The sequence below is a fragment of the Peromyscus californicus genome, unplaced genomic scaffold (assembly GCF_007827085.1).
Source record: "Peromyscus californicus insignis strain IS unplaced genomic scaffold, ASM782708v3 Scaffold_9__1_contigs__length_137607984, whole genome shotgun sequence".
Classification (NCBI taxonomy): Eukaryota; Metazoa; Chordata; class Mammalia; order Rodentia; family Cricetidae; genus Peromyscus; species Peromyscus californicus.
In genome coordinates, this window is record NW_026294617.1 from 22584023 (window position 1) to 22606761 (window position 22739).

Below are 22739 nucleotides of genomic sequence, written 5' to 3' on the forward strand. Positions count from 1 at the left end.
CAACTTGAAATCAATGGATGGTGATAGTTCTTTTATTATTCAGAATTGTTTTAGCTAGCCTGTGTGTGTGTGTGTGTGTGTGTGTGTGTGTGTGTGTGTGTGTGTGTGTGTATTGTTCCTATATGAAGCTGAAAATTGTTCTTTCAGGATCTGTGAAGGATTGTGTTGGAATTTTAATGGGGATTGCATTGAATCTGTAGATTGCTTTTGGTAGAATGGCCATTTTTATTATGCTAATCCCACTGAGCCATGAGTGTGGGAGATCTTTGCATCTTTTGATTTCTCCTTCAATTTATTTCTTCAGTGTCTTGAACTTTTTATCATACAATGTTCCTTCTGTTTCTATTTTGTGGAATAATTTGAGGAATATTCATATTAACTCTTCTTTGAAGTCTGGTAGAATTCTTCATGGAAACCATCAGGCTCTAGGCTTTTGTGTGTGTGTGTGTGTGTGTGTGTGTGTGTGTGTGTGTGTGGTGTGTGGTGTGTGTGTGTGTCTGTGGTGGGGGAGACTTTTCATGACTGCTTCTATTTCACTAGGGGTTATAGGTCTATTTAAATTGCTTATCTAATCTTGATTTAATTTTGAATGTATTGAGAAAATTATCATTTCTTTTAGATTTTCCAGTTTGGTAAAGTACAGGTTTTTGAGGTATGCGCTTATTCTCTGGATTTCTTCTGTACCTGTTGTTATGTACCCTTCATTTCTAATTTTGTTATTCTCTCTTTCTTATGCTTAATTTGGATAAGGGTTTGTCAGTCTTACCGATTTTTGTCAAAAACCAACTCTTTGTTTTATTGAGTTTTTTGTTTGTTTGTTTGTTTGTTTTTATTGATTCCAGCCCAGAATTTGGTTATTCCTTGTTGTCTTCTCCTTTTGGGTGTTATTTCTGTCAGATAAGCTTCTTACTGTAGCTGATGAAAAGCATTGCATAAAGCCACAAATGGTCAAGATGCGAAGAACAATTGACCGGGAGCTCCCTAGCTCTACATGATACATCTACAACACAAGCCTACAACAGCTAAGGTTCAGGAAACATAATGGAGAGAGGGCCAGAGAACCAGGACATCTGCTGAGAGATCGTGGCTTCTGGATAGGATAGGGAAGCTTCATCCACGAAATCTCAGTGATGACAGTAACCTAAAGAAAACCTGAACAATGACATCACCAGTTGACATTCAGATGTGAATGGGGGAAATCTCATAAGGCCCCACCCTTGAAGAGCTATAGGCAGTTAATGCTGAGAGAGGAAGAGCCCCCTAATTGGTTATTCAATACCAAGTACTGAGCCCTAAAAACATGTATGAGTATATGAACAACACCAAATGGACTCAGCAGGTAGTGTTATATATTAATATGTATGCATTAATGTATCAATAATTAAAGAAAAAGAAAACAAGAGAGATAATACATGAAAGTATAAGGGCTTGGAAGTAGAAGAAGGGGAACATTGAGAAGGGGGAACAAAATACAGTAATAGGGATTGAAGATGATCAGCATATATTATATACGTGTACGAAATGTCATAATAAATCCCATCATTTGGTACAATTAATAAATGTTAAGAAAATGGAAAAACATTTACAGATGATTGTTATACACACACATATAACGTTACCATCTGTTAAAAACAAAACAAAGTTGTGTACTAATGAGATGGATGTATTCATTTTTACACAAAGGATTAATCTTGGCTGAATATGGAAAATACATAAACTTGTATTGTTAAGTACAGTTACAATTTCTGCAGTGGACTTAGTCATAACATTTTACAATTAATTTTGTATACCACAAATAAACAGAGCAATATCAAGATGAAAAGTCATGAATCTTGGGGCTCCTGGCAGTGGGACTTGGATTTATCCCTGGTACATGAACTGGCTTTTTGGAGCCCACCCCCTGTGGTGGGATACCTTGTTCAGCCTTGATGCAGGGGGAGGGACTTTGGCCTGCCTCAACTTGATGTGCCAGACCTTGTTGATGGCCCATAGGAGGCCTTCCCCTCTCTGAGGAGTGGAATGGAGGGGTGGGAATGAGGAGGAGGGAGGGAAGGGGAACTGTGGTTGGTATGTAACATGAAAAAAAAATTTTAAATTTAAAATAAAATAATATATTTTTAAAAAGTCATGAATCTTTTAGGCTCCAGTTGTTATTTTGGAATGGAATTCATAGTCTACAATTTGCCACACCCCAGATGGCCTTTTGACTCCTGGGGTCTCATTCTTGTCACTCTGTTGCCTAGCTGTCTCCTGTTTGGCATCACAATTGTCAAGTAAAGGGCACTGTTAAATGCTGTTAACAAATTTGTTTTGATTTACTTCTTCAGATGAATTTTAAAATTGAACACACTTGGGATGGTTTTCCAGTGAGGCATGAGCCAGTGTGTGTCAAGCTGAGTCCAGGGGACAAGGGAGTGAAGCTGGAGGTTTGTGCTCCATTTTTCAATGACCCTCCAGCTCCTCCTGGAGAACCAGGAAAGCCTTTCAGTGAACTGTGGAATTATGAAGGTAGGTAGAAGGATTGTATTTTATTACAAACATAAATCTTTTTCTAATAACCTCTCAGAGAACTATTATTTTATCTTGCTGTTAGGAAGTAATATGCTTCTGAACAACTGACGTTCAGTTTCTGATCTTAACTACCTACCCATCTGTCATTCTGACTCTCCTCCCATTACCAATGGGCTTAGTGTACAAGCAGAACAGAGAAAAATGGCGATCCCAAATCCAGGTGCTGCGGTTGCTTCCACATTTCCTTCCTTTACTCTGCTCTAGAAAGAGTTTGTAGTCCCCATTTTGTTTTTGAAGAAATTTTCAGTTGCCATCTTTACCTCATAAGCCTCCTGCGTGGGAATTAGTGTCTGTTGCTTACTGGAGAAATGCCGTCAGCCTGAGATTTAATACCTACTTTCTGCTGTCAAGTAATCTCACATATCAGATTAAGGCCCAAAGACATGCCCGGAAATTAAATGGTTTCAGGTTTGTTTTCTGACCTTCTTGTACTGTATCCTTATCAAGCTGCAGGGTTCTTTTGGAAATACTGTTCATGATGCCATCCCCATAGATATAAAACACTACATTACAAGAAATTAAGAATTTACCCCAAGATTTCTCACTCTGTATATTGGGATGTATTTACTTGGTTAGCACAGAGCCTTCTTTCTAAGTAATCTCTTTTCCTAAGTCCATGTTTTACTTTGAAGCCAGAATGACCTGTCTATATCTCTAAGTGAAAAAGTAAATTTACCCTTCAGCTAAAAGTTTTTTTAATGTAAAGCCAGGCTTGGGAAAGAGGGCTGGGGAGTGGGAGGAGGGAGGAGGGGGGGTCTGGATAGCATGTGGAGTGAGTAGAAAATTTCTTAATAAAGAAAAAAAAATTAAAAAAATAAAAGTTTTTAATGCAAAAAAGCAAACTATATTCAAGTATGATTTCATATTTATTTTTTAAATATCTTAAGAGGTACAGTCATTTGTAGAAGCTTAGAAAATGTCTGGCAAGATTTAGACCAAAGTAGAAAGAAAAGGACTTGGGTTTTCACTACATATGTTTTATGCTGTTGTAACTATTTACAAGAAAGATGCACTACATTCATAATTAACTAATTTTTAAGACAGCTAATGCTCAACAACCCCAGAAATTATAATAAAAATCACCACTTACAAATAACCAGGAATTTTTTAAAATTAGTTTTTTAAAATTAGTTTGAAGAAAACATTTCCATGCTTGTGGAGGTCAGGGGACTTGTGGGAGTTGGTTGTCTCCTCCCACTGTGTGGGTTTTGGGGATCCAACTCAGGTCATCAGGTTTGGTAGCAAGCACTTGACCTGCTGAGCCACCGTACTAACTCCACCACTCTTCATATTTGTTGTGCCCATGTTGTAGACAGGTAGTCACTGGCACACACATACACATACATACACATATTTAAATCTCATGTACATTCGGTTCATGGCTCATACATTTAGTTACTGCTCTGTAACCAACCTGCAAATATCATGGAAGTCTTGTCATACATACATATTTCACTGTCTTTGACTTTAATGGCACCCTTGTATTCTATTACATGAAATGTATGCATTCTGTAACGTACTTAATCAGTTTTGCTGAATAATAGGTGATTTATTTATGTACCAGAAAATAATTTTATGTAAGAAGAGATAACTATATCATTTCTGGTTTTTTGAGTCATACTCAGATGGGTAGAATTGTACTTAATTTCTTTTTCTAGTTTTCTGATTTGTTTCCTTGGGATAAATTCCAAGAGGAAGATAACTAGGCCTGAGTCCATCTGTGCAGAAGTGTTGATTTCCCTATGACCTCACCAGCACTAGGCTTTGTATTTCCTTTTAATTTATGGCAGACTTCTATGGGAGAAATTGAGGATGACTTATTTCCTGTGCTTTTCTTCCTGAGTCTGTGTGTTTATTTTGCTCCCTTTCCTATTGGGAATAGTATGATGATTTAAGAAACTTAGTAATTCACTTTATATTAGAAAGGAATAAATAATTTACCATGTAAGCAAAATAAAATTTCCCATGTTCTGTCTGTTTTCATAAGTTGTGGAAGCATTTTTCTTGAATGATACAACTGAGCAGTATTTAGAAGTTGAACTTTGTCCGTAAGTATAAACTATTTTTCTTAACTATTACTACATGATTTGAACGTATTTGTTTTCTAGTTATGGATAGTATGGCTGTGGTAAAGCTCACTAAGTTCAGCTAAGTAGAGGTCATATTAACTGGAGTCAATTTTAAATCTATTTAGTGTTTTATACAATGCATACTTTTAGAATTTATGTTTAGAATATATATCTCATACATGTTTCAGTACAGTATGTTGATGTGATTTTTTTGGTTTACTGATATAAATGATTTTGTAATAAACTTGATAATTTCTTTTACAAAGTGGAAAAAAATTACTGTCAACAAATCATTACTTTATATGTTTGCACTATTATATATTAACTGTTTAGAAGTAAAGGGAGATTTCTAATCCCTAATCAAGACATTATCTCCAGTTCACAACCACTTGCAAAGGAAAAATTAGTTTTCTTCAATGGAAGTTCACTGGGTATACAAACTACTCTTAAGGACATTCTCCATGCTCAGCAGTAAATGACTGACACACAAAAAAAATTCCATGGTATTTTTGTAGACTTCTTTTTTTTTTTTTTTTTTTTTTGTCTTCTATTGCTTTTTTGGGCATAAAAAAAAATCTTACAGCTGGGTGGTGGTGGTACACGCCTTAATCCCAGCACTCAGGAGGCAGAGACAGGTGGATCTTTGTCAGTTCAAGGCCAGCCTGCTCTGCAGAGTGAGTTCCAGGACAGGCTCCAAAGCTACACAGAGAAACCCTGTCTCAGCACCCACCCCACCCCACCCCCCACCCCACCCCACCCCCACCAAAAAAAAAATCTTAATAGTCTTTCCCTTGTATCTTATGGTTTCCAATTTTGTGTTTTTATGGGTTTTGTTTTTGTTTGTATGTGTGTCTCTAGTGCGTGTGTTTAAGTGCTTGCTAGTGCACGAACATGCGTTTATTCTAGTTTGTTTTTTTATTTGCCTGTTTGTTTTCTAAAGAAAGAGAGAAAGAAGGTGTAGAGTTAGATGGGTGGGGAATGGGGTGAATCTACCAGGAGATAGAGAAGAAACTGTGATCAGAATATATTGTATGAAAAACTTTATTTTCAATTAAAAATGAGATACATAAGGAGATAATGAATTACTATCTTACAGAAATTTTTTTTAGATTCTTGAATGATTAAACTTTAATCTTATGTATTATAATATAATTCTGTATTCATTATTTATTCATTTAGTCATTCATTCTTTTGAGCACAGTGTATCATTTTTGGATTTAATGCCAAGAATATAATTTAAATTATACCTGAATTTTCCAAGACTCACGGTAAAAATATTACCTTTGAACTTTTTTTTTTTTTTTTTTTTTTTGTCTTCAGACAGATTTGCACTGTATAGCCCTGGCCTGTCTGGAACTCTTAGGGATTAAAGGCGTGGGCTACTACACCCAGGTGTCTTGGAATTTCTTTGTTTGACCTTCAATATTTACTTGGGAACTTTGTTTACGTGGTGACAAACTTTATTCCTGAGTAGATGTAAAAAAAGGAAACAAACATATGTTCACTTGTTATCTAAATTATATCATGCTTTTAATACTCAAGATGTTTCTCTATATTGCTATTATTTGTTTTAGATGTCACTTAAATGTTTCTCAGTATTAGTGTCCAATAATCTTTGTTCCTTTGTAGACTGACAAGGGAGCCCCAATTAATCCACACGAAACTTTAGATCCCCACTTGTTAGTTGTTTGTTTTTTGTTTTATTTTGCCTTTTGCTGACCCTAACATGGAAAATGCAGTTATTTGCAATTTGTTTTTGTTTTATTTTGCTTTGTTTTGTGAGACAGGGTCTAACTATGCCACCCTGGCAATCATGGAACGCACAAAAGTCACCTGCCTCTGCCTTCAAGTGCTGGGATTTAAGATGTACACTTCCACACAAGACCAGCTATTATTTTTTAAAATCAGAATGATTGGATATGTTTTCATGTTATCTTCCAACTAGCATGGCAAAACATTTTATTTAAAGCTATGATTAGCTTTTATAAACTATTATGAAAAGTAGGATCATTTTAACTATCATGTGCTGACTTTTGCCCCACAGCTGAGAGAGAAAGCTAAGACAAATATTTCTAATTTGACTAAGACAGTGAAGAACTTAGATTTACCAAAACTCTCACATTTAATCTTAGATTTTTTTATTTTTCTTACATTTTAAAAAACCACTTACTCATTTATTTTAGACTTGTGTATTATGTGCATATGTGAGGTCAGAAGACAATATGCAGGGGTAACTTCTCTCTTTTTACCATGGGGGTTCTTGGAATTGAACTTAGGACATCAGATTTGGCAGCAATCTCCTCTGCCTGCTGAGCCATCTCACTGGCCTCTATAGTTTTCTTTTATTAGATTGTATTAGATTATTTTCATGAAGTGACAATCTAACATTGAATACATAAAAATAGTTTTTCATTAAGAAACTACACGGTAGTCATTGTGTATAAAAGTTTTTAAAATTAAGATCCTCAGGGTAGTTTGGTTTCGTATACATCAGGATAGTTAATAATCAAGAATCATGGTTTTGCCTCAGGCAGTCAGTTCCTGTACTGGTTAATTAACAGCTATGAAAGTAGCAAGAAGAACATTGTTTTAATTTGCAAGAAGTTTTACACATCCTAGGATCTTCCTAAAGCCCCATAAAAACAGTAAAATTAATCAGAGGATTTTTTTAATGGAAGGATTACTTGTCTTCTGTTAGAGCACTTCATTGCAGAAATCCTCCCTCCAAAAGCTCACAAAGGACCATCTGGGTGGAAATGTTTGCTAGACTTCCAGAGGCAGAAAATTTACTTCATGTAAATTCACGCAATCCATTGCTTCTTACAGACTCCAATAATCCCACTTACTCATTCCCATTAGAATTTCCTTTGGAGATGTGACATTGGTGCCTGAACAAATGGTAGAAAGCTGGAAAACAGATGGCAGACTGTTCAAGGTTAGCAGTGTGGAAAAAACAGCTATAGTTAAAATCTGTGCCTTGTTGACTAGTTTGGTCAATCTATATTTTACCTTTTCTACCTTCCTAATGGGCCTCAAGGAAGTTTCTTACAGAAATAACTGTTAGTTAAACTGTTAGATTAAAACTTGGAAATCAGCTCTAGCTGTCCTTGGAGTGCTTTAGTTGTTGCAGCTGTTTTTATTTTAAACTCTAAAGTGTCATGATTATCTCTTTTTTCATACATTGTGTTATCTAACCAAATGAAGTATTTTATATAATTTCCTATTTAAAGAATATGAAAAGCCGGGGCCGGTGAGATTGCTCAGTGGGTAAAGAATATGAAAAGTAGTGTTAGCCCGTGTAATGTTAGGATTTGTCAGCAGTTGTTTGGGAAACAGTAATTCCAAAGCTGCCATTTCTAAATAATGTGACACATTGGCTCTCCCTATAGTTATTCAATATTCTATTGCACTTCTTATTTCTTTGGAAATTTAGCTATGAGCACACCCATTACAGATAGAAAAGAAGGTAAAGAAGGAGATAATATTGTTTTTCTTGTAACAGACCAAAGAAATGATCTCTGAAAGAATAGACTTAATATTGTTCTTCTTTAACACTCACGAGGAATCTTCATTTTGGCAGACATGGACAGCACTTAGTTCTTTTACTCTCTGGAAGAAGAAATGTTTGGAAAGTGAGTAGACAAGCATATGAAACCAAATCCCATAATGCACAGCATATGTATCTCTAAGTTTGAACTTATCTTTTGTGTTTCTCATAGAAAGAGCTCGCGTTATCATTCAAAGTGTTCAGAGGAGAGACAAACTGGGAAGGCATAGCTTTTCTTCCTTGGAGTTATTTTCCACCAAAGGTGACAAAATTCAACTCATTTGCAATTCATGGATCAAATGACAGAAGAAGTTACGAGGCCCTTTACCCTGTGCCACAGCATGAACTGCAACAAGGGCAAAAACCTGATTTGTAAGTAGAAAATAAGTGGAGGTGCACTCCAAGGACAGAAGTTCAGGAATTAGTTTTGTTTTGTTTGTTTTTCGAAACAGGTTTTTCCGTGTGTCCCTAGCTGTCATGGAACTTGTCTATAGACCAGGCTGGCCTCAGACTCTGAAATCCACCTGCCTCTGCCTCCTGAGTACTGGAATTAAAGGCCAACCCCCCACCCCCACCCCCCCCACCCCCCGTGGGAAGTTCTTAGTAGAGCAGTAGTAACACTTGGTAGTTGATGATGACGTATGTGGGAGTACATAGGAAGGGCCCTGTGTTCCCTCATGACCCTCAACTTTTAACCAAGATAGATCATCTCATTACTTTCAGCAAAGCACTTAGTCTTTCCTGATTATATAGGAAGAGTATTAACCAATGAGTGTACATCAACTGATACTGATATGGCTTCAAATTAATTTATGATCCTCTTCCTAGATATAATAGCCAGAGGAATCTGTGTTTTGTGGTGTGGATAGAGGGGTTATGATCTCTTTTCTTTGTTACTAAAGAACTTGTACTTAGTCATGTCTCTGTTCTCTTGGTTGCCTCATTAGAATAAGAACATCAACTATGCTTCTAGGCAACCATGCTTGTGATAAAATGACTGACTCCTTAATTGGTAAATGACATCTGCATTAACTAATTCTGATTGACCTATAAATATATGCTGGAGACACTGTGACTTAGGGATTCCTTTTTAACAGTTATGTTATAGGTGGGGACTCAAGTCTATGCCCTCTGAGTGGTTGTCAGCAGAGGTCGAGGCTCCTGTGAGGCAGCAGATACTTAGGCCAAAGTACCTTCACCACTTGTCCCATTTTAGTTTTGTCTCCTGGCATCTGAACCTGTCATCTAGGAAGAACATAGCTTTTAGTGAGCCTCCTGAATGCTTCATGCATTGCTGCAAGGACTTAGGGAGGAAACTCAATGCTCTCCTAGGGCAAACTTTGGTGCCTGCTGTCTGTCTCTTAGTTACTCAGTGTGGTCAGCACTGCAGAGTCTGGATGTTCAGCAGAGCCTAGCAAAGTCATCCTAGTGGGCAGCATCACGCTTGCTAGACATTCCTGCCTTTTTACCCTTAGGATATGACACCATCTTTCTTCCCCATGTTTAACTTCTCTTGCTTTTACTTGACTCACTTTTCCCTTCATTTCTTCTAGCAGATGCCTGTATTCTGCTTGACACACGTAAACATCTACTTTTGCCTTTCTCTCCAGTCCTGACTCTTTCTGCCTAGTTCTTTCTCTTTTTCTGTGCCTCTTCCTTCACTGTTGATCCTTAGCATCTTATTCTGGGGTTTATTGATGTAACTCCAAACTGGTTCATCCTGGCCAGATGCGCAGAAAGGAATAGAAATCTAGGTGCCACTGACTGAGAACCATCATACCAAGGTGATGTGCCACTCTGGCTTTTCATTTGCTAGTACCTTCCCAGGGAAGAATGAATGTACATTAGCTAGCAGGGATGCATGGTAGAGCAATTTCCTAGAGCTCAGAGCTTTACTGAAGCATAGATAAAGCCCTTCTTTGCTCGTTAAGCCACAAGAGAACACTTTAAGATAATAATGGCTTTTCTAGAAAGAAAACAAGATTATCACTCTTCTATGTTAGCCTCCTTTACATTGGCAAAGGGAGAATACACATCTGTCTCTGTCCTTTATTCACCAGAACTTATCAAAGTTTGAATATAAGAACATGTTCAAGAACTTATGTTGTAGAATATTATTTTAAGGTGTGTTACTTTTGTTTATATTGCATTTGTTTAACTCCATGAAGCTGTGTTACTTTGCCTGTCTAAAACACCTGATGGTCTAATAAAGAGCTGAATGGCCAATAGCAAGGCAGGAGAGAGAAATAGGTGGAGCTGGCAGGCAGAGAGGATAAATAGGAGAAACCTGGGAAGAAGAAAGAGCAAGAGAACAAGGAGAGGAGGACATCAGGGGCCAGCCACCCAGCCACACAGCCAGTCACAGAGTAGGAGTGAAAGTAAGATACACAGAAGTAAGAAAAGGAAAAAGCCCAGAGGCAAAAGGTAGATGGGATAATTTAAGTAAAGAAAAGCCGGTAAGAAACAAGCCAGGCTAAGGCTCGGCATTTATAATTAAGAATAAGCCTCTGTATGTGGTTTATTTAGTGGGCCCCCCAAAGGGCAAAAACAAACAACTACAAACTTATGGTTGGTTTACATCTAAAATGAGTTAGACGTGTATGTGTGTGTGTGTGTGTGTGTGTGTGTGTGTGTGTAGATGTAACGGTCTTATTAAATAAGAAACACAGAGCCAAATGCAGAGTTAAAAGCCCAAGAGGTCAGAGCAGTAGCTCAGAGCTGAGACTAAACCCGCCTTCTTACCACCCGCTGCCGCTGCCATCCTTCCCCTTAGAAAAAGAGACATACTTCCTGTGTGTCTGTCTTTTTATTGACTTTCTGTTCTGCCTTCTCATTGGTTGTAAACCCAACCACATGACCTCCTCGTCACTGCCTGTCTATACATACCTCCAAGTATCTATGGTTGGTATTGAGATTAAAGGCATGTGTCTCCAAGCTGGCTATGTCCTTGAACACACAGACTCTGCCTGCCATGTGATAGGATTAAGGGCATGTGCCACCACCACCTGGCTTCTGCTATGGCTTGCTATTAACTCTGACCTCCAGGCAACTTTATTTATTAACACACAAATAAAATAACATTTCAGCACAAATGAAATATCACTCTGTGTGTGTGTGTGTGTGTGTGTGTGTGTGTGTGTGTGTGTGTGTGTGTATACACACATGCAGATAGAGTCCCAAAGATACCTTCATGTGTGGTTCTTCTGGAATACTGCCCACATCATTTGAGACAGGGTCTCTCATTGGCCTGGAGCTTACCAACAAGAGCAGGCTGGCTGGCCAGTAAGCCGAAGGGATATTTCTGTCTCTACCTTCCCTGCACTGGGATTACAAGCAAGGACTGCTACACCTGGTATTTTTATGTGTGTTGTGAGGATTGAATTCATGTTTCCTTAGCAGATACTTTGCTGAGCCCCATGAGAGCTGGTATTTACCTTTCCCTGAGCCGTGAGGGATCTATGTGTAGAACTGAAAAAGACTGCTTTGAAATATGGGTGAATGTTTTCAGAATGGAGTATTTGATAGCTACAATGAGAAAATTGTACATAGAGAATACATTTAACAATTGTTATTCCTTAAAATGGAATGTTGTACTATCACCAATGTGCAAAACAAATAGTTCTATAGGACCACCATTTCACAAATGCATAATTCATTTCAATTTCTTCCTTTCCTTACTTTTAGCCATCGTCTAGAATATTTCAAGCCTTTCAGTTTTAACACACTGCTTGGAGAAGAATGGAAGCAGCCAGAGTCAGACTTGTGGCTAATAGAGAGACCTGATATGTCGGAGTAGATAACCAACTATGTCAATCATTTCTCCTCTGTACCTCCTAAGGTAATCTAATAAGATACATAAACACATTTCAACAATGAACATTTTAGCAGAGGTCACTGAAATGTAGTATCTCTGTGGCAAACTGTATATTTAACAAAGAAATAGAAACTATGTGTAATGTAAAATAATTTTTACTTAAATATCCTGTCCATCCTTGAAACTAGTAGAAAACAATCTATTTCAGTTGATGAGACAGTCTATATCTGCTAAGACATCGAGATAGAAGAGTTATTTAACTAGCTATTTTTACCATGTAGGGAGAAATGAGATAGTCTTGATCTGAAAATAGAGTTGATACTTCTACTTACACATAAGTGACATTTTCTTTTCTTTTGTTTTTTTTTTTTTCCAAGACAAGGTTTCTCTGTGTAGTTTTTGTGCCTGTCCTGGATCTCGCTCTGTAGACCAGGCTGGCCTCGAACTTACAGAGATCCATTTGGCTCTGCCTCCCGAGTGCTGAGATTAAAGGCGTGAGCCGCCGCCACCACCCGGCAAGTGACATTTTCTTAATGCCTTTAAGCAAGATATCAGAAACATTCATTTGATTTTTGAAGCATCAAACATTCCTGGTTGAAGACAGACCCCAGTATAATAAAGCAATACCCTCCTCTCACATAAATGGATCATGCAGACACACAGCTGCAGTGTTCTACCAACAGCTGCAGAATGAACTTTACTTTCTGGGGCTCGTGGAACACTTTCCAGAATAAGACCAGTAACATGTTTGTTGCAATTCAGATGGCTGTAGCTGCTTGGGTTTATTTATATCAGAAGACTTTTAGATCTGATAGTTCAGCCAAGTGGCACACAGCACAGTCAGCATACATGCAAAAATAATAGCTTTTCCACACTTCAATAACCAGCCGCTGAGAAGGAAATCAGGAAAGCAATCCCATTTACAGCAAAAAGAATATCTAGGAACAAGCCTTGTGCATTAGTTACTTTTCTCATTGTAGTTACAAGATAATTAACAAAAGCAACTCAGTGAAGGAAGGTTTTATATTGGCTCACAGTGTGAGGATACAGTCCATCGTGATGAGGATAACATGACAGCAAGAATATGAGGTGGCTGGTCACATGGTGTCTACAGTCAGAAAACAGAGATGAATTGTGATGTTCAGCTCACTCTCTTATTTTCATTCAGCCCTGGATCCTAGCCCATGGAGTGACACAGCCCTCATTCTGGGTCTGTTTTCCATTAGCAAACCTCTTTGAAAACACACTCACAGACATACTAGGAATGCAGCTCCTAGGTGAGTCTACCTCCAGTTAAGCCGACAGTGAAGACTAGTCATCATATCTTGCTGAGGTGGTGAAAAGCTTTTATAATGAAAGTTACAGAACATTGGAGAAAGAAATTGTATTTTTTTTTTTTTTTTTTTTTTTGGTTTTTCGAGACAAGGTTTCTCTGTGTAGCTTTGTGCCTTTCCTGGAACTCGCTTTGGAGACCATGCTGGCCTCGAACTCACAGAGATCTGCCTGCCTCTGCCTCCCGAGTGCTGGGATTAAAGGCAGGCGCCACCACCACCACCCGGCCTGGAGAAAGAAATTGAAGAAGACACTAGAAGATGAAAAGACATTCCATGTTCTTGTATCCACAGATTTAGTATCGGGGAAATGGCCATATGAAAACAAGCTACCTTTTTGGAACCCACTACCTATGGTGGAACACATTGCACAGCCTTAATGCAGGGGGAAGTGCTTGGACCTGCCTCAACTGAATGTACCAAGCTCTGCTGACTCCCCATGAGAAGCCTTACCTTTTTTGGAGGAGGGAGTAGGGGTGGGTTGGAAGGGGAATGTTGGGGGGCGGCAAGAGGAGGGAAGAGGGGGGATCTATGGTTGGTATATAAAATTAATTAAAAAAATTCTTAATAGAAAAAAAGAAAACAAGCTACCTAAAAGTTTATTTGGTCATATTCAAAATTTGAATGCCATTCTTCAGACAACTCGAACAATAACCTAAAATGTGTATGGAAACACAAAAGACCTATAATAGGCAAAGATGTCCTAAGTAAAGAACATTATTGGAAGTCTACCAATACCTAATTTCAAGTTTTACTATAGAGCTGTTGTAATAAATGGGACTAGCACAAAAGCAAGCAGTAGACCATGGACTAGACTAGAGAATCTCAAAATTATCCTACACAGCCATAGTTACCTAAGTTTTGGCAAAGGAATAAAAAACATTGATGAGAAAAAGTTTCCTAAAGTGTTGCTGGGAAAATAGGATATTTGCACATAGAAGACTAAAGCTAGATCCCCATATCCCACCCTGTACATAAATCAACTCCAAAACTTTAATGTAAGATCTGAAACATTGAAATGGATAGAAGAAAACATAAGGAAAATACTTCAAGATGTAGATATAGGCAGTAACTTCAGGAATACACTCCATTGTCTCTGGAAATAAAAGAATCAACAAATTGGATTTTGCTGTGGGATGTTCTGTATGGCAAATGTGTTGCTCTGATTGGTTAGTAAATAAAACACTGATTGGCCAGTAGTCAGGCAGGAGGAAGTATAGGCGGGACAAGGAGGAGAATAAAACTGGGAAGTGGAAGGCTGAGTCAGAGACACTGCCAGCCGCCAACATGACAAGCAGCATGTGAAGATGCCGGTAAGCCACAAGCCACATGGCCAGGTATAGATTAATAGAAATGGGTTAATTTAAGCTATAAGAACAGTTAGCAAGAAGCCTGCCACGGCCATACAGTTTGTAACCAATATAAGTCTCTGTGTTTACTTGGTTGGTCTGAGCGGCTGTGGGACTGGCAGGTGATAGAGATTTGTCCTGACTGTGGGCCAGGCAGGAAAACTCTAGCTACAGGATTTCATCAAATTAAAGATCTGCACAAGAAAGGAGATAATAAAGTGAAGACAAAGTCTACAGCAGGGGAGAAAATCTTGGCTAGCTACTCTTCCTCAGAGGCTTAATATCCAGCATATACAAAGAACTCAGAAAAAACACCAAAGCTAGGCAGGAAAGCTCAATCAGTAAGTGAACAGATCATCTACACAGTTCTCAAAAGAATTTGTACAGCTAATAATTATAAAATAAATGCAGTGTCTTTAGGTATTAGGAAAATGCAAGCTAAAACTGCTTTGAGATTTCATCATATCCCAGTAAAATGGCTATCCTCAAGAAAGTAACAAACTTTGGTGAAGGTGAGGAGGAGAAGGAACCCTTATTCACTAATCATGGGAATCTATAGTAGTACTGTCAACTGTGGAAATCAGTATGGAAATTCCTCAGAAACATTAAAAATAGAGCTACCATATGATCCAGCTCTACTAGTTCTAAGTACATCCCCCAAGGGAATCTGAATCGGCATAATGCAGACACCTGCATAGCTGTGTTCATCACAAGATGCAAGCTATGGCATCAGTCTGGGTGTCTGTCTACTGATGGATGGATTAAGAAAACATATACACACACACACACACAAGACAGAGACAGAAATGACATACCGTTGAGCCATAAGAACAAAATTATGTTATCTTCAGGAAGATGGAAGTAAATTAAGTCAGACTCCAAAGATAAGTAGCTCATGTTTTGTTGTTGTTGTTTGTTTTTCGAGACAGGGTTTCTCTGTGTAGCTTTGTGCCTTTCCTGGAACTCACACTGTAGCCCAGGCTGGCCTCAAACTCAGAGATCTGCCTGCCTCTGCCTCCCGAGTGCTGGGATTAAAGGCGTGCGCCACCACTGCCTGGCTAGTAGCTCATGTTTTTCCTCATCTATGAAAGTTAAAGAAAACAAAACATCTGGATATAATACAGGAGATTATAAGAAAAGTGGAAGAGGATTTGAGGAGAGGGGAGGGATGTGAAAAAAGATGTGGGGAATAAAAATGTCCACAGTTGTATATATGTATGTGTCTGCCAAAGTAAAATCCACTCTTCTGTGTAATTTATGTACAAATTAAAAGTCTAGAACTCTCAAACTTTGTACTGTGTTTCAGAGCTTGCCTTTTAATAGATCTGTGAACTTCTGCATCATTCTTAGTCCTTCTCAACATCATTATCTCAGAGGCCATGCTCAGAGAAGGTAAAGTTTATCACTTACATGGACACTTTCTTGTCTAGTCAACAGTATGGTTTCCCCATCCCTTCTCCCCTTTAAAAAAGATTATTCATTTGTGTGTTTGTTTGTTGTTACTGTATATGCATGCAGAAGACCAGGAGGCCAGAAGAGGCCCTGGGATTCCCACAGCTGCAGTTACAAGCAGTTGTGAGCTGCCTGATGACATGGGTGTTGATAATTGATCTTAGGTCCTTTACAAGAGCAGCAAGTGTTCTTTACTACTTTTCCATTTCTCCAACCCCTCCCATCTTCTTTAATAACAGAAGTTGGATTTTTAGAAGCTTTACTTAGAAATGTTATTTCCACAAAAACAAAACATCCCCTCATTTTCCCAGTGTCTTTTGCAGGTAGACATGGCCATGGAATGGTTTGTGTCAATGAGATGTACAGTCATGTGCTGTATAACAATATTTTGATGAGTAGCAGACTTTGGTCCTACTTCCAAAAAGTTCTAATTGAGCTGAGATGTGATGTCTTCTAATGATAACATAGCCATTCTAATATTATGGTACAATATACTATATGTCTGTGGTGATGTTTATATGACGAGGCCTACTAAACTGCTGGTTGTATCAAAATACAACAACATGGTTGTGTACAGCACAAAATGCTTGATAATGATGATAAATGACTGTGTGACTTGTTCATGCATTTATTATACTGTACTTTTTTTTTTCTTTTTTTTTCCAAGACAGGGTTTCTCTGTGTAGCTTTGCGCCTTTCCTGGAACTCACTCTGTAGCCCAGGCTGACCTTGAATTCACAGAGATCACCTGGCTCTGCCTCCCGAGTGCTGGGATTAAAGGCATGCGCCACCACCGCCTGGCAGTATACTGTACTTTTATGATCATTTGGAGCATATTCCTTCTTATTAAATTTTCTATGGTAGAATAATATGCTTTGTTATGCTAGCAACAGCTTTAAGCAGCTCATTTTTTTGGACATTTCTTGATAGCATCAATAGGTTATATAAAGTGATACTGAGTTTACATAAGTGTACACTATAAACTTGCACTTGAGACAAAAATCAAATATAGACATGTCTCTGAGAAAATGCCCATGCTATTAAGTGACATGAGGCTGTATTTGGTCTTAAATGGGGCTTGAAGAAAGTTATTTCAATCTGGGGGTATATATACCTCAGTGATAGAGTGTATAGCTAGTCTTGTGCAAGACCCCCCATTTCAATCCCTAGCATGGTGAAAAGAAAAACATTGAAAGAAGAGAGCTTTTCTTTTTTTTTCTTTATTAAGAAATTTTCTACTTACTCCACATACTATCCACAAATCCCCCCTCCTCCCTCCTCCCACCCCCAGCCCTCTTTCCAAGCCACCCACATCCTCACATCCCCCAAATCGAGGTCTCCCATGGGGAGTCAGCAGAGCCCAGCACACTAAGCCTAGGCAGGTCCAAGCCCCTTCCCACTGCACCAAGGCTGTGCAAGGTGTCACACCACAGACACTGGGTTCCAGAAGCCTGCCCATAGACCAGGGAAGATCCCAATCCCCCTGCCTGGGTGCCCCCCAAACAGTTCCAGCCTAGCAAATAACCTAGCTGTCATTATAGAGCCTTTGTCCAGTGACTGATGGAGGCAGATACAGAGATCCATGGCCAGGCACCAGGCTGAGCTCCGGGAATCCAATTGATGAGAGAGAGGAGGGATTCTGCAGGCGAGGGACATCGAGATCATGATGGGAGGACGTGCAGAGATGACCGGCCACACTAGTGGAAGCCCGTTAACTGTGGACTGGTGGCTGTGGAGCCCCCATGGGACTGGACTAGGCCCTCTGGATACGGAAGACGGTTGTTTGGCTCGAAGAGAGCTTTTCTAAAACCTAAGTCAGTACTTTTTATCCTGTGACTTTACACAGCATATGTGACACTATGGAGACAACCCAGGGAGAGTATAGTCAGAAGACAGAGGAAGCACAGCAGTGTTTTGTGTCATAGCTGGACTGCCTACCAGCAGACTTGTTGTTACATGGAGAATAAAAAGAATAAATGTTTACCATATTTAGTCAAATGAAATCCCTAACTTCCAGTTAGAAAATGTAAGTTGGGTTCTCTTCCTAAAGTCACATACAGTTTCACTTAATATCTCTCTCATTTAACATTGTATGAAACATTCTAGCCAGTTCCATGAAGGGAGGAAATAGGAATAAAAGACAGGTGTTATAAGAAAATGAGTTAAAATATTTTCAGATGTATTGTTTATATTTAAATGTTTATACTTTAAGAGCTGGGGATGCAGCTCAGTGGTAGAACACTTATCCATCATGTCAGAAGCTCTGGGTTTAATTTCTAGCATGATAATAACATATAATAAACAATCAAATCAGTGGCTGGATGGATGACTCAATAGTTAAGAACACTCACTGTTCTTGCAGAGGACCCAGGTTCAGCTCCCAGCACCCACATGATGGCTCATACCATCTGTAACTTCAGTTCCAGGTGATCTGATGCCTTTTTCTGGCCTCTGAGAGTACCAGGTACATACATGGTACACACATATATATGTGAAGGCAAAACATTCATACACAAAATATTAGTGCAAAATAAATGATTATAGTTTATAGAAAATTGAGGTATTTACAACAGATTTCTATAAATGAAAGTGAATTTAGCCAAGTTGTATCAACACATAGTCAATGTATGAGTATATATTGTATTTCTGTCTATTATAAACAGTTCAGAGTTCAAAACTGCTTATCACAGAATCAAAACATGAAAAAACCAAGACTAAATTTAATCAAAATGTACAGAACCTCTATACTGATTAGAATCAATATTATTAAAATTTATTTGAATTGACTTGTAGATTCTGTGTAGGACCAGTTAGAAATCTCTAAAGATTTTTGTGTTGTCTGTTGGTGGAAGAAAGGACCTGACAAATGGATTAAAAAAATTGTATGGCAATAAAGAGGGATTAGAGTTGGAGGATTTATATCACCGTAGTTCAACACTTTTTAATAAGCTTTGGTCATGAACACAAAATGACATTAAGTTTATACAAATACATCAGTAAAATAACAAATGTCAGATACTGTGAAAACATGGGGAAAACAAACTTTGATTCCTGTTTAAACATCATATTCCAGAATTAATGTAAATGTGACTGTTGAGATAAAAAAAATCATAAAATCTTTATAGACCAGGATGGACATTTTTTCCAAAACAATCCACCAAAATCACTAAACAAAAAGACAAATTGGACTTCATCAAAATTAAAAACTGATGAACCAGGGAAGTTTTTCAGTCAGTAAAAGTGTTTGCTGCACAAACCTGCTAACCTGAATTCAATCCCCAGAACACATATTAGTTTTTAAGTGTGGGGACAGACTAGAGAGATAGCTCAGTGGTACTTGCTGCTTGCCGGGTGGTGGGGGCGTACACCTTTAATCCCAGCACTTGGGAGGCAGAGGCAGGCAGATTTCTGTGAGTTTGAGGCCAGCCTGGGCTACAGAGTGAGTTCTAGGACAGGCTCCAAAGCTACACAGAGAAACCCTGTCTCGAAAAACCAAAAAAAAAAAAAAAAAAAAAAGTACTTGCTGCTCTTCCAGAACAACCAGGTTTAGTTCTCAGTTGCCATATTGGGCAGTTCACAACCACTTTCAGCTGCAACTCAAGGGGATCTGACAACAGCGTGCCTCTGCAGGCACTTTTGTACACATGCACATTAAAAATAAAAACAAAACCTTAAAAACTGGATACAGTGGCACACATCTGTAATCCCAACATTTCTGTCTGTAAGGTGGTAGGTATAGACAGGAGTATTGGCCAGAGCCTTGTGGGCCAGCTAGCATGGAGTATGCTGTGCAGCAGTAGCAAGAATAGACCCTGCCTCAAGGTGGAAAATGAGAACTGAATCCCACAGATTGTCCTCTGACCTTTACATGTATGTCCTCACTCATAGACATGAATGCACACAATACATAAGTAAAACTAAAGAAAAAATTCATGCTCACCAATATCCTCTCTTAAGGAAATGAAAAGGAAGCTATAGATTGGGAAGGAAAACATAATATGTATGTAATAATATAATAAACGTATACATATATGTATATACATGTATATCTAACAAAATGATTTTTATCCAGACCATCCAAAGAACTGGAAAACTAGAAAAATGACAAGGCAGTAAAAATGCAAAGACTTGAACATACATACACTTTATTAAAGAAAATATACAGAAAGTTGTATTATTGAAAGGCTCTTAACCTTAGTCATTGCCTTAGTCAGTGTTCTATTTCTGTGAAGAGACACCATAACCATGGCAACTCTTATAAAGGAAAGCATTTAATTGGGGCTTGCTTACAATTTCAGAGGTTTAGTCCATTATCAGTATGGCAGGAAACATGAATGCATACAGGCAGACATGGTGTTGGAGAAGGAGCTGAGAGGTTTTTTTTATTACATTCTGACTGCAGTTTTCCCTCCCCCTAGTCTCCTCCTACCACCTCTCCTTTCCTCTTGGTCCCCTCCATCTCCTCTCCAAGGGGCATCAACCAAATACGGCATAACAAGCTACAATAAGACCAGGCACACATTCTCGCATCAGGGCTGGGAGTTTTACATCTGGATCCACAGACAACAGGAAGAGAGAGTCACTGGACCTGGCTTGTGCTTTTGAAACCTTAAAGCCCACCCCAAGTGACACATTTCCTCCAACAAGGCCACATCTAATCCTTAAATAGTGCCACTCCCTAAGCATTTAAATATATGAACCTATGAGGGCCATTTGTATTCAAAGCCCCACAATCATCAAAGAATTCTGAACTAAAATCACACAAAAGTAAAAACAGTGGCTAAACTTTTAAAAACATTGTTGACTGATAAACACAAAGCAGATTCACTGTGCATTACTGGTTGTCAGCCTGATAACCACTGCTGAGACAAAACACCTAGCACACAACATGTTAACTGAAGCAGGCTCATTATTTAGGCAACAGGGGCAACAGGAATCTAGGATTGATTCAGGGTGGTCCCTCAAGGCTCAGGAGTGCTGTCTGGAGCTGAAGTTGTCTCTTTCTGCATGTGCCTTTCTCTTGGATTGCTTTCTGCTCTGGGCATTATATGAATCACTGGGTTGAAATGTTTCTGGCCTCCTGTTTAGGATAGGCAGAGGCTTAACTAGGGTCTGAGCGGGTTTAGCTATCCTTTCCTATCAATATGTTGCATTTCAGGAACAATCTAATTATTCTTAAGATATATGAAGAAAAGAAAGACTATTAAGTGTGGTAAGGCCATCAACAAATATATGTCTTGCAATTTGTTGAGTCATTTTATTATTTGCTATATATCCAAGAGAAATGTATGTAGACTCTTTATTCATAACATCACAGAGTTATAAACAATCAATTTTCCAACCACAAGAAAATGCAGAAGCTGTGATATGATTGGGATAATGGATGTGTCAGTTTTCCATTACTATGGCAAAATGAAAGATGCCCTAAGAACATGAAAAGTTTATTTTGGCTCACTTTCAGAGGAGTTTGTCTAAGATCACTGGATGCTATTGCTTTTGAGCCTATGAAGACTCAGATCACAGACAGAGTGTGTAGTGGAGGAAACTTACTTCTTAGCACATGAAGCAGAGAGAGGAGGGTCAGGTTCTCAGATTTCCTTTAAGGGGATGTTCTCAGTGACTTTACTCCTTTCCACTGGTTCCCACCTCCTAAAGATTTAGTGGCAATCTTTCATTCAACACATATACCTGTGTGTGTGTGTGTGGGGGGGCATTTAAGATCTAAATGTTAATATAATACTGCTTTCAGAAAAGGAAAATAAAAAAAGTAAACAAAAATAAAAGATTATTGATATATGTAGCATCCTTGTCGAAGCTCAAAAATGTACTATATAGCTGTCCTAGTTAGGGTTACTATGGACATGTTCCTATGATAAAACATCATGACCAAAAGCAAGTTGGGGAGGAAAGGCTTTATTTGGCTTACACTTCTACATCATAGTTCATCTGAAGGAAGTCAGGACAGAAACTCAAGCACATCTGAAACCTGGAGGCAGGAGCTGATTCAGAGGTTTTTGGAAGGGTGCTGTTTATTGACTTGTTCCTCATGGCTTGCTCAGCCTGCTTTATTATACAATCCAAGACTACCAGTCCAGGAATGGCACTACCCAAAATGGGCTGGGCCCTCCCCCATCAATCATTAATTAAGAAAATGCCTTACAGCTGGATCTTATGGATGCATTTTCTCAATTGCCCTTCTTACTCTAATTTTTGTCAAGGTGACGTAAAATTAGCCAGCACAATAGTAGAGCCCAATCACACAGCAATCCTCATATCTCATCTTCCAAAGAGCTAGGATTACAAGTATGAGCTGTCATGTCCAGAATTTTTGTTTTGTTTTGTTTTGTTTTTCGAGACAGGGTTTCTCTGTCTAGCTTTGTGCCTTTCCTGGATCTCGCTCTGTAGACCAGGCTGGTCTCGAACTCACAAGGATCCTCCTGGCTGTGCCTCCGAGTGCTGGGATTAAAGGCGTGCGCCACCACTGCCCGGCCAGAAGTTATTTTTATATTAGAATCAGTTATTGGGGCTGGGAAAAATGGCTCAGTGGGTTAAAGCTCTTTAATCTCCAGAACACATGTCTTAGGAGGGAGGAGGTCTTAAATACAG

At 38.7% G+C, this 22739-nt stretch overlaps 1 protein-coding gene across 6 annotated transcripts in view; it reads left to right on the forward strand.

Annotated features, from left to right (window-relative positions):
* CUNH4orf33 (chromosome unknown C4orf33 homolog) overlaps positions 1-22739 on the forward strand; it is a 92005-nt gene that overhangs the window by 9884 nt on the left and 59382 nt on the right. For 3 of the 6 annotated variants that reach the window (XM_052730614.1, XM_052730616.1, XM_052730615.1), the window contains exons 3-8: positions 2328-2508; positions 4559-4619; positions 8221-8272; positions 8360-8559; positions 11872-12025; positions 13627-13800. In XM_052730614.1, the coding sequence (XP_052586574.1) occupies positions 2328-2508; positions 4559-4619; positions 8221-8272; positions 8360-8559; positions 11872-11983 (606 nt within the window). In that variant the 3' untranslated portion in view covers positions 11984-12025; positions 13627-13800. Of the gene's footprint in view, positions 1-2327; positions 2509-4558; positions 4620-8220; positions 8273-8359; positions 8560-11871; positions 12026-13626; positions 13801-15987; positions 16487-22739 lie in introns of those variants that run through there. The other 3 variants (XR_008216335.1, XR_008216336.1, XM_052730617.1) reach the window with 2 other exon arrangements.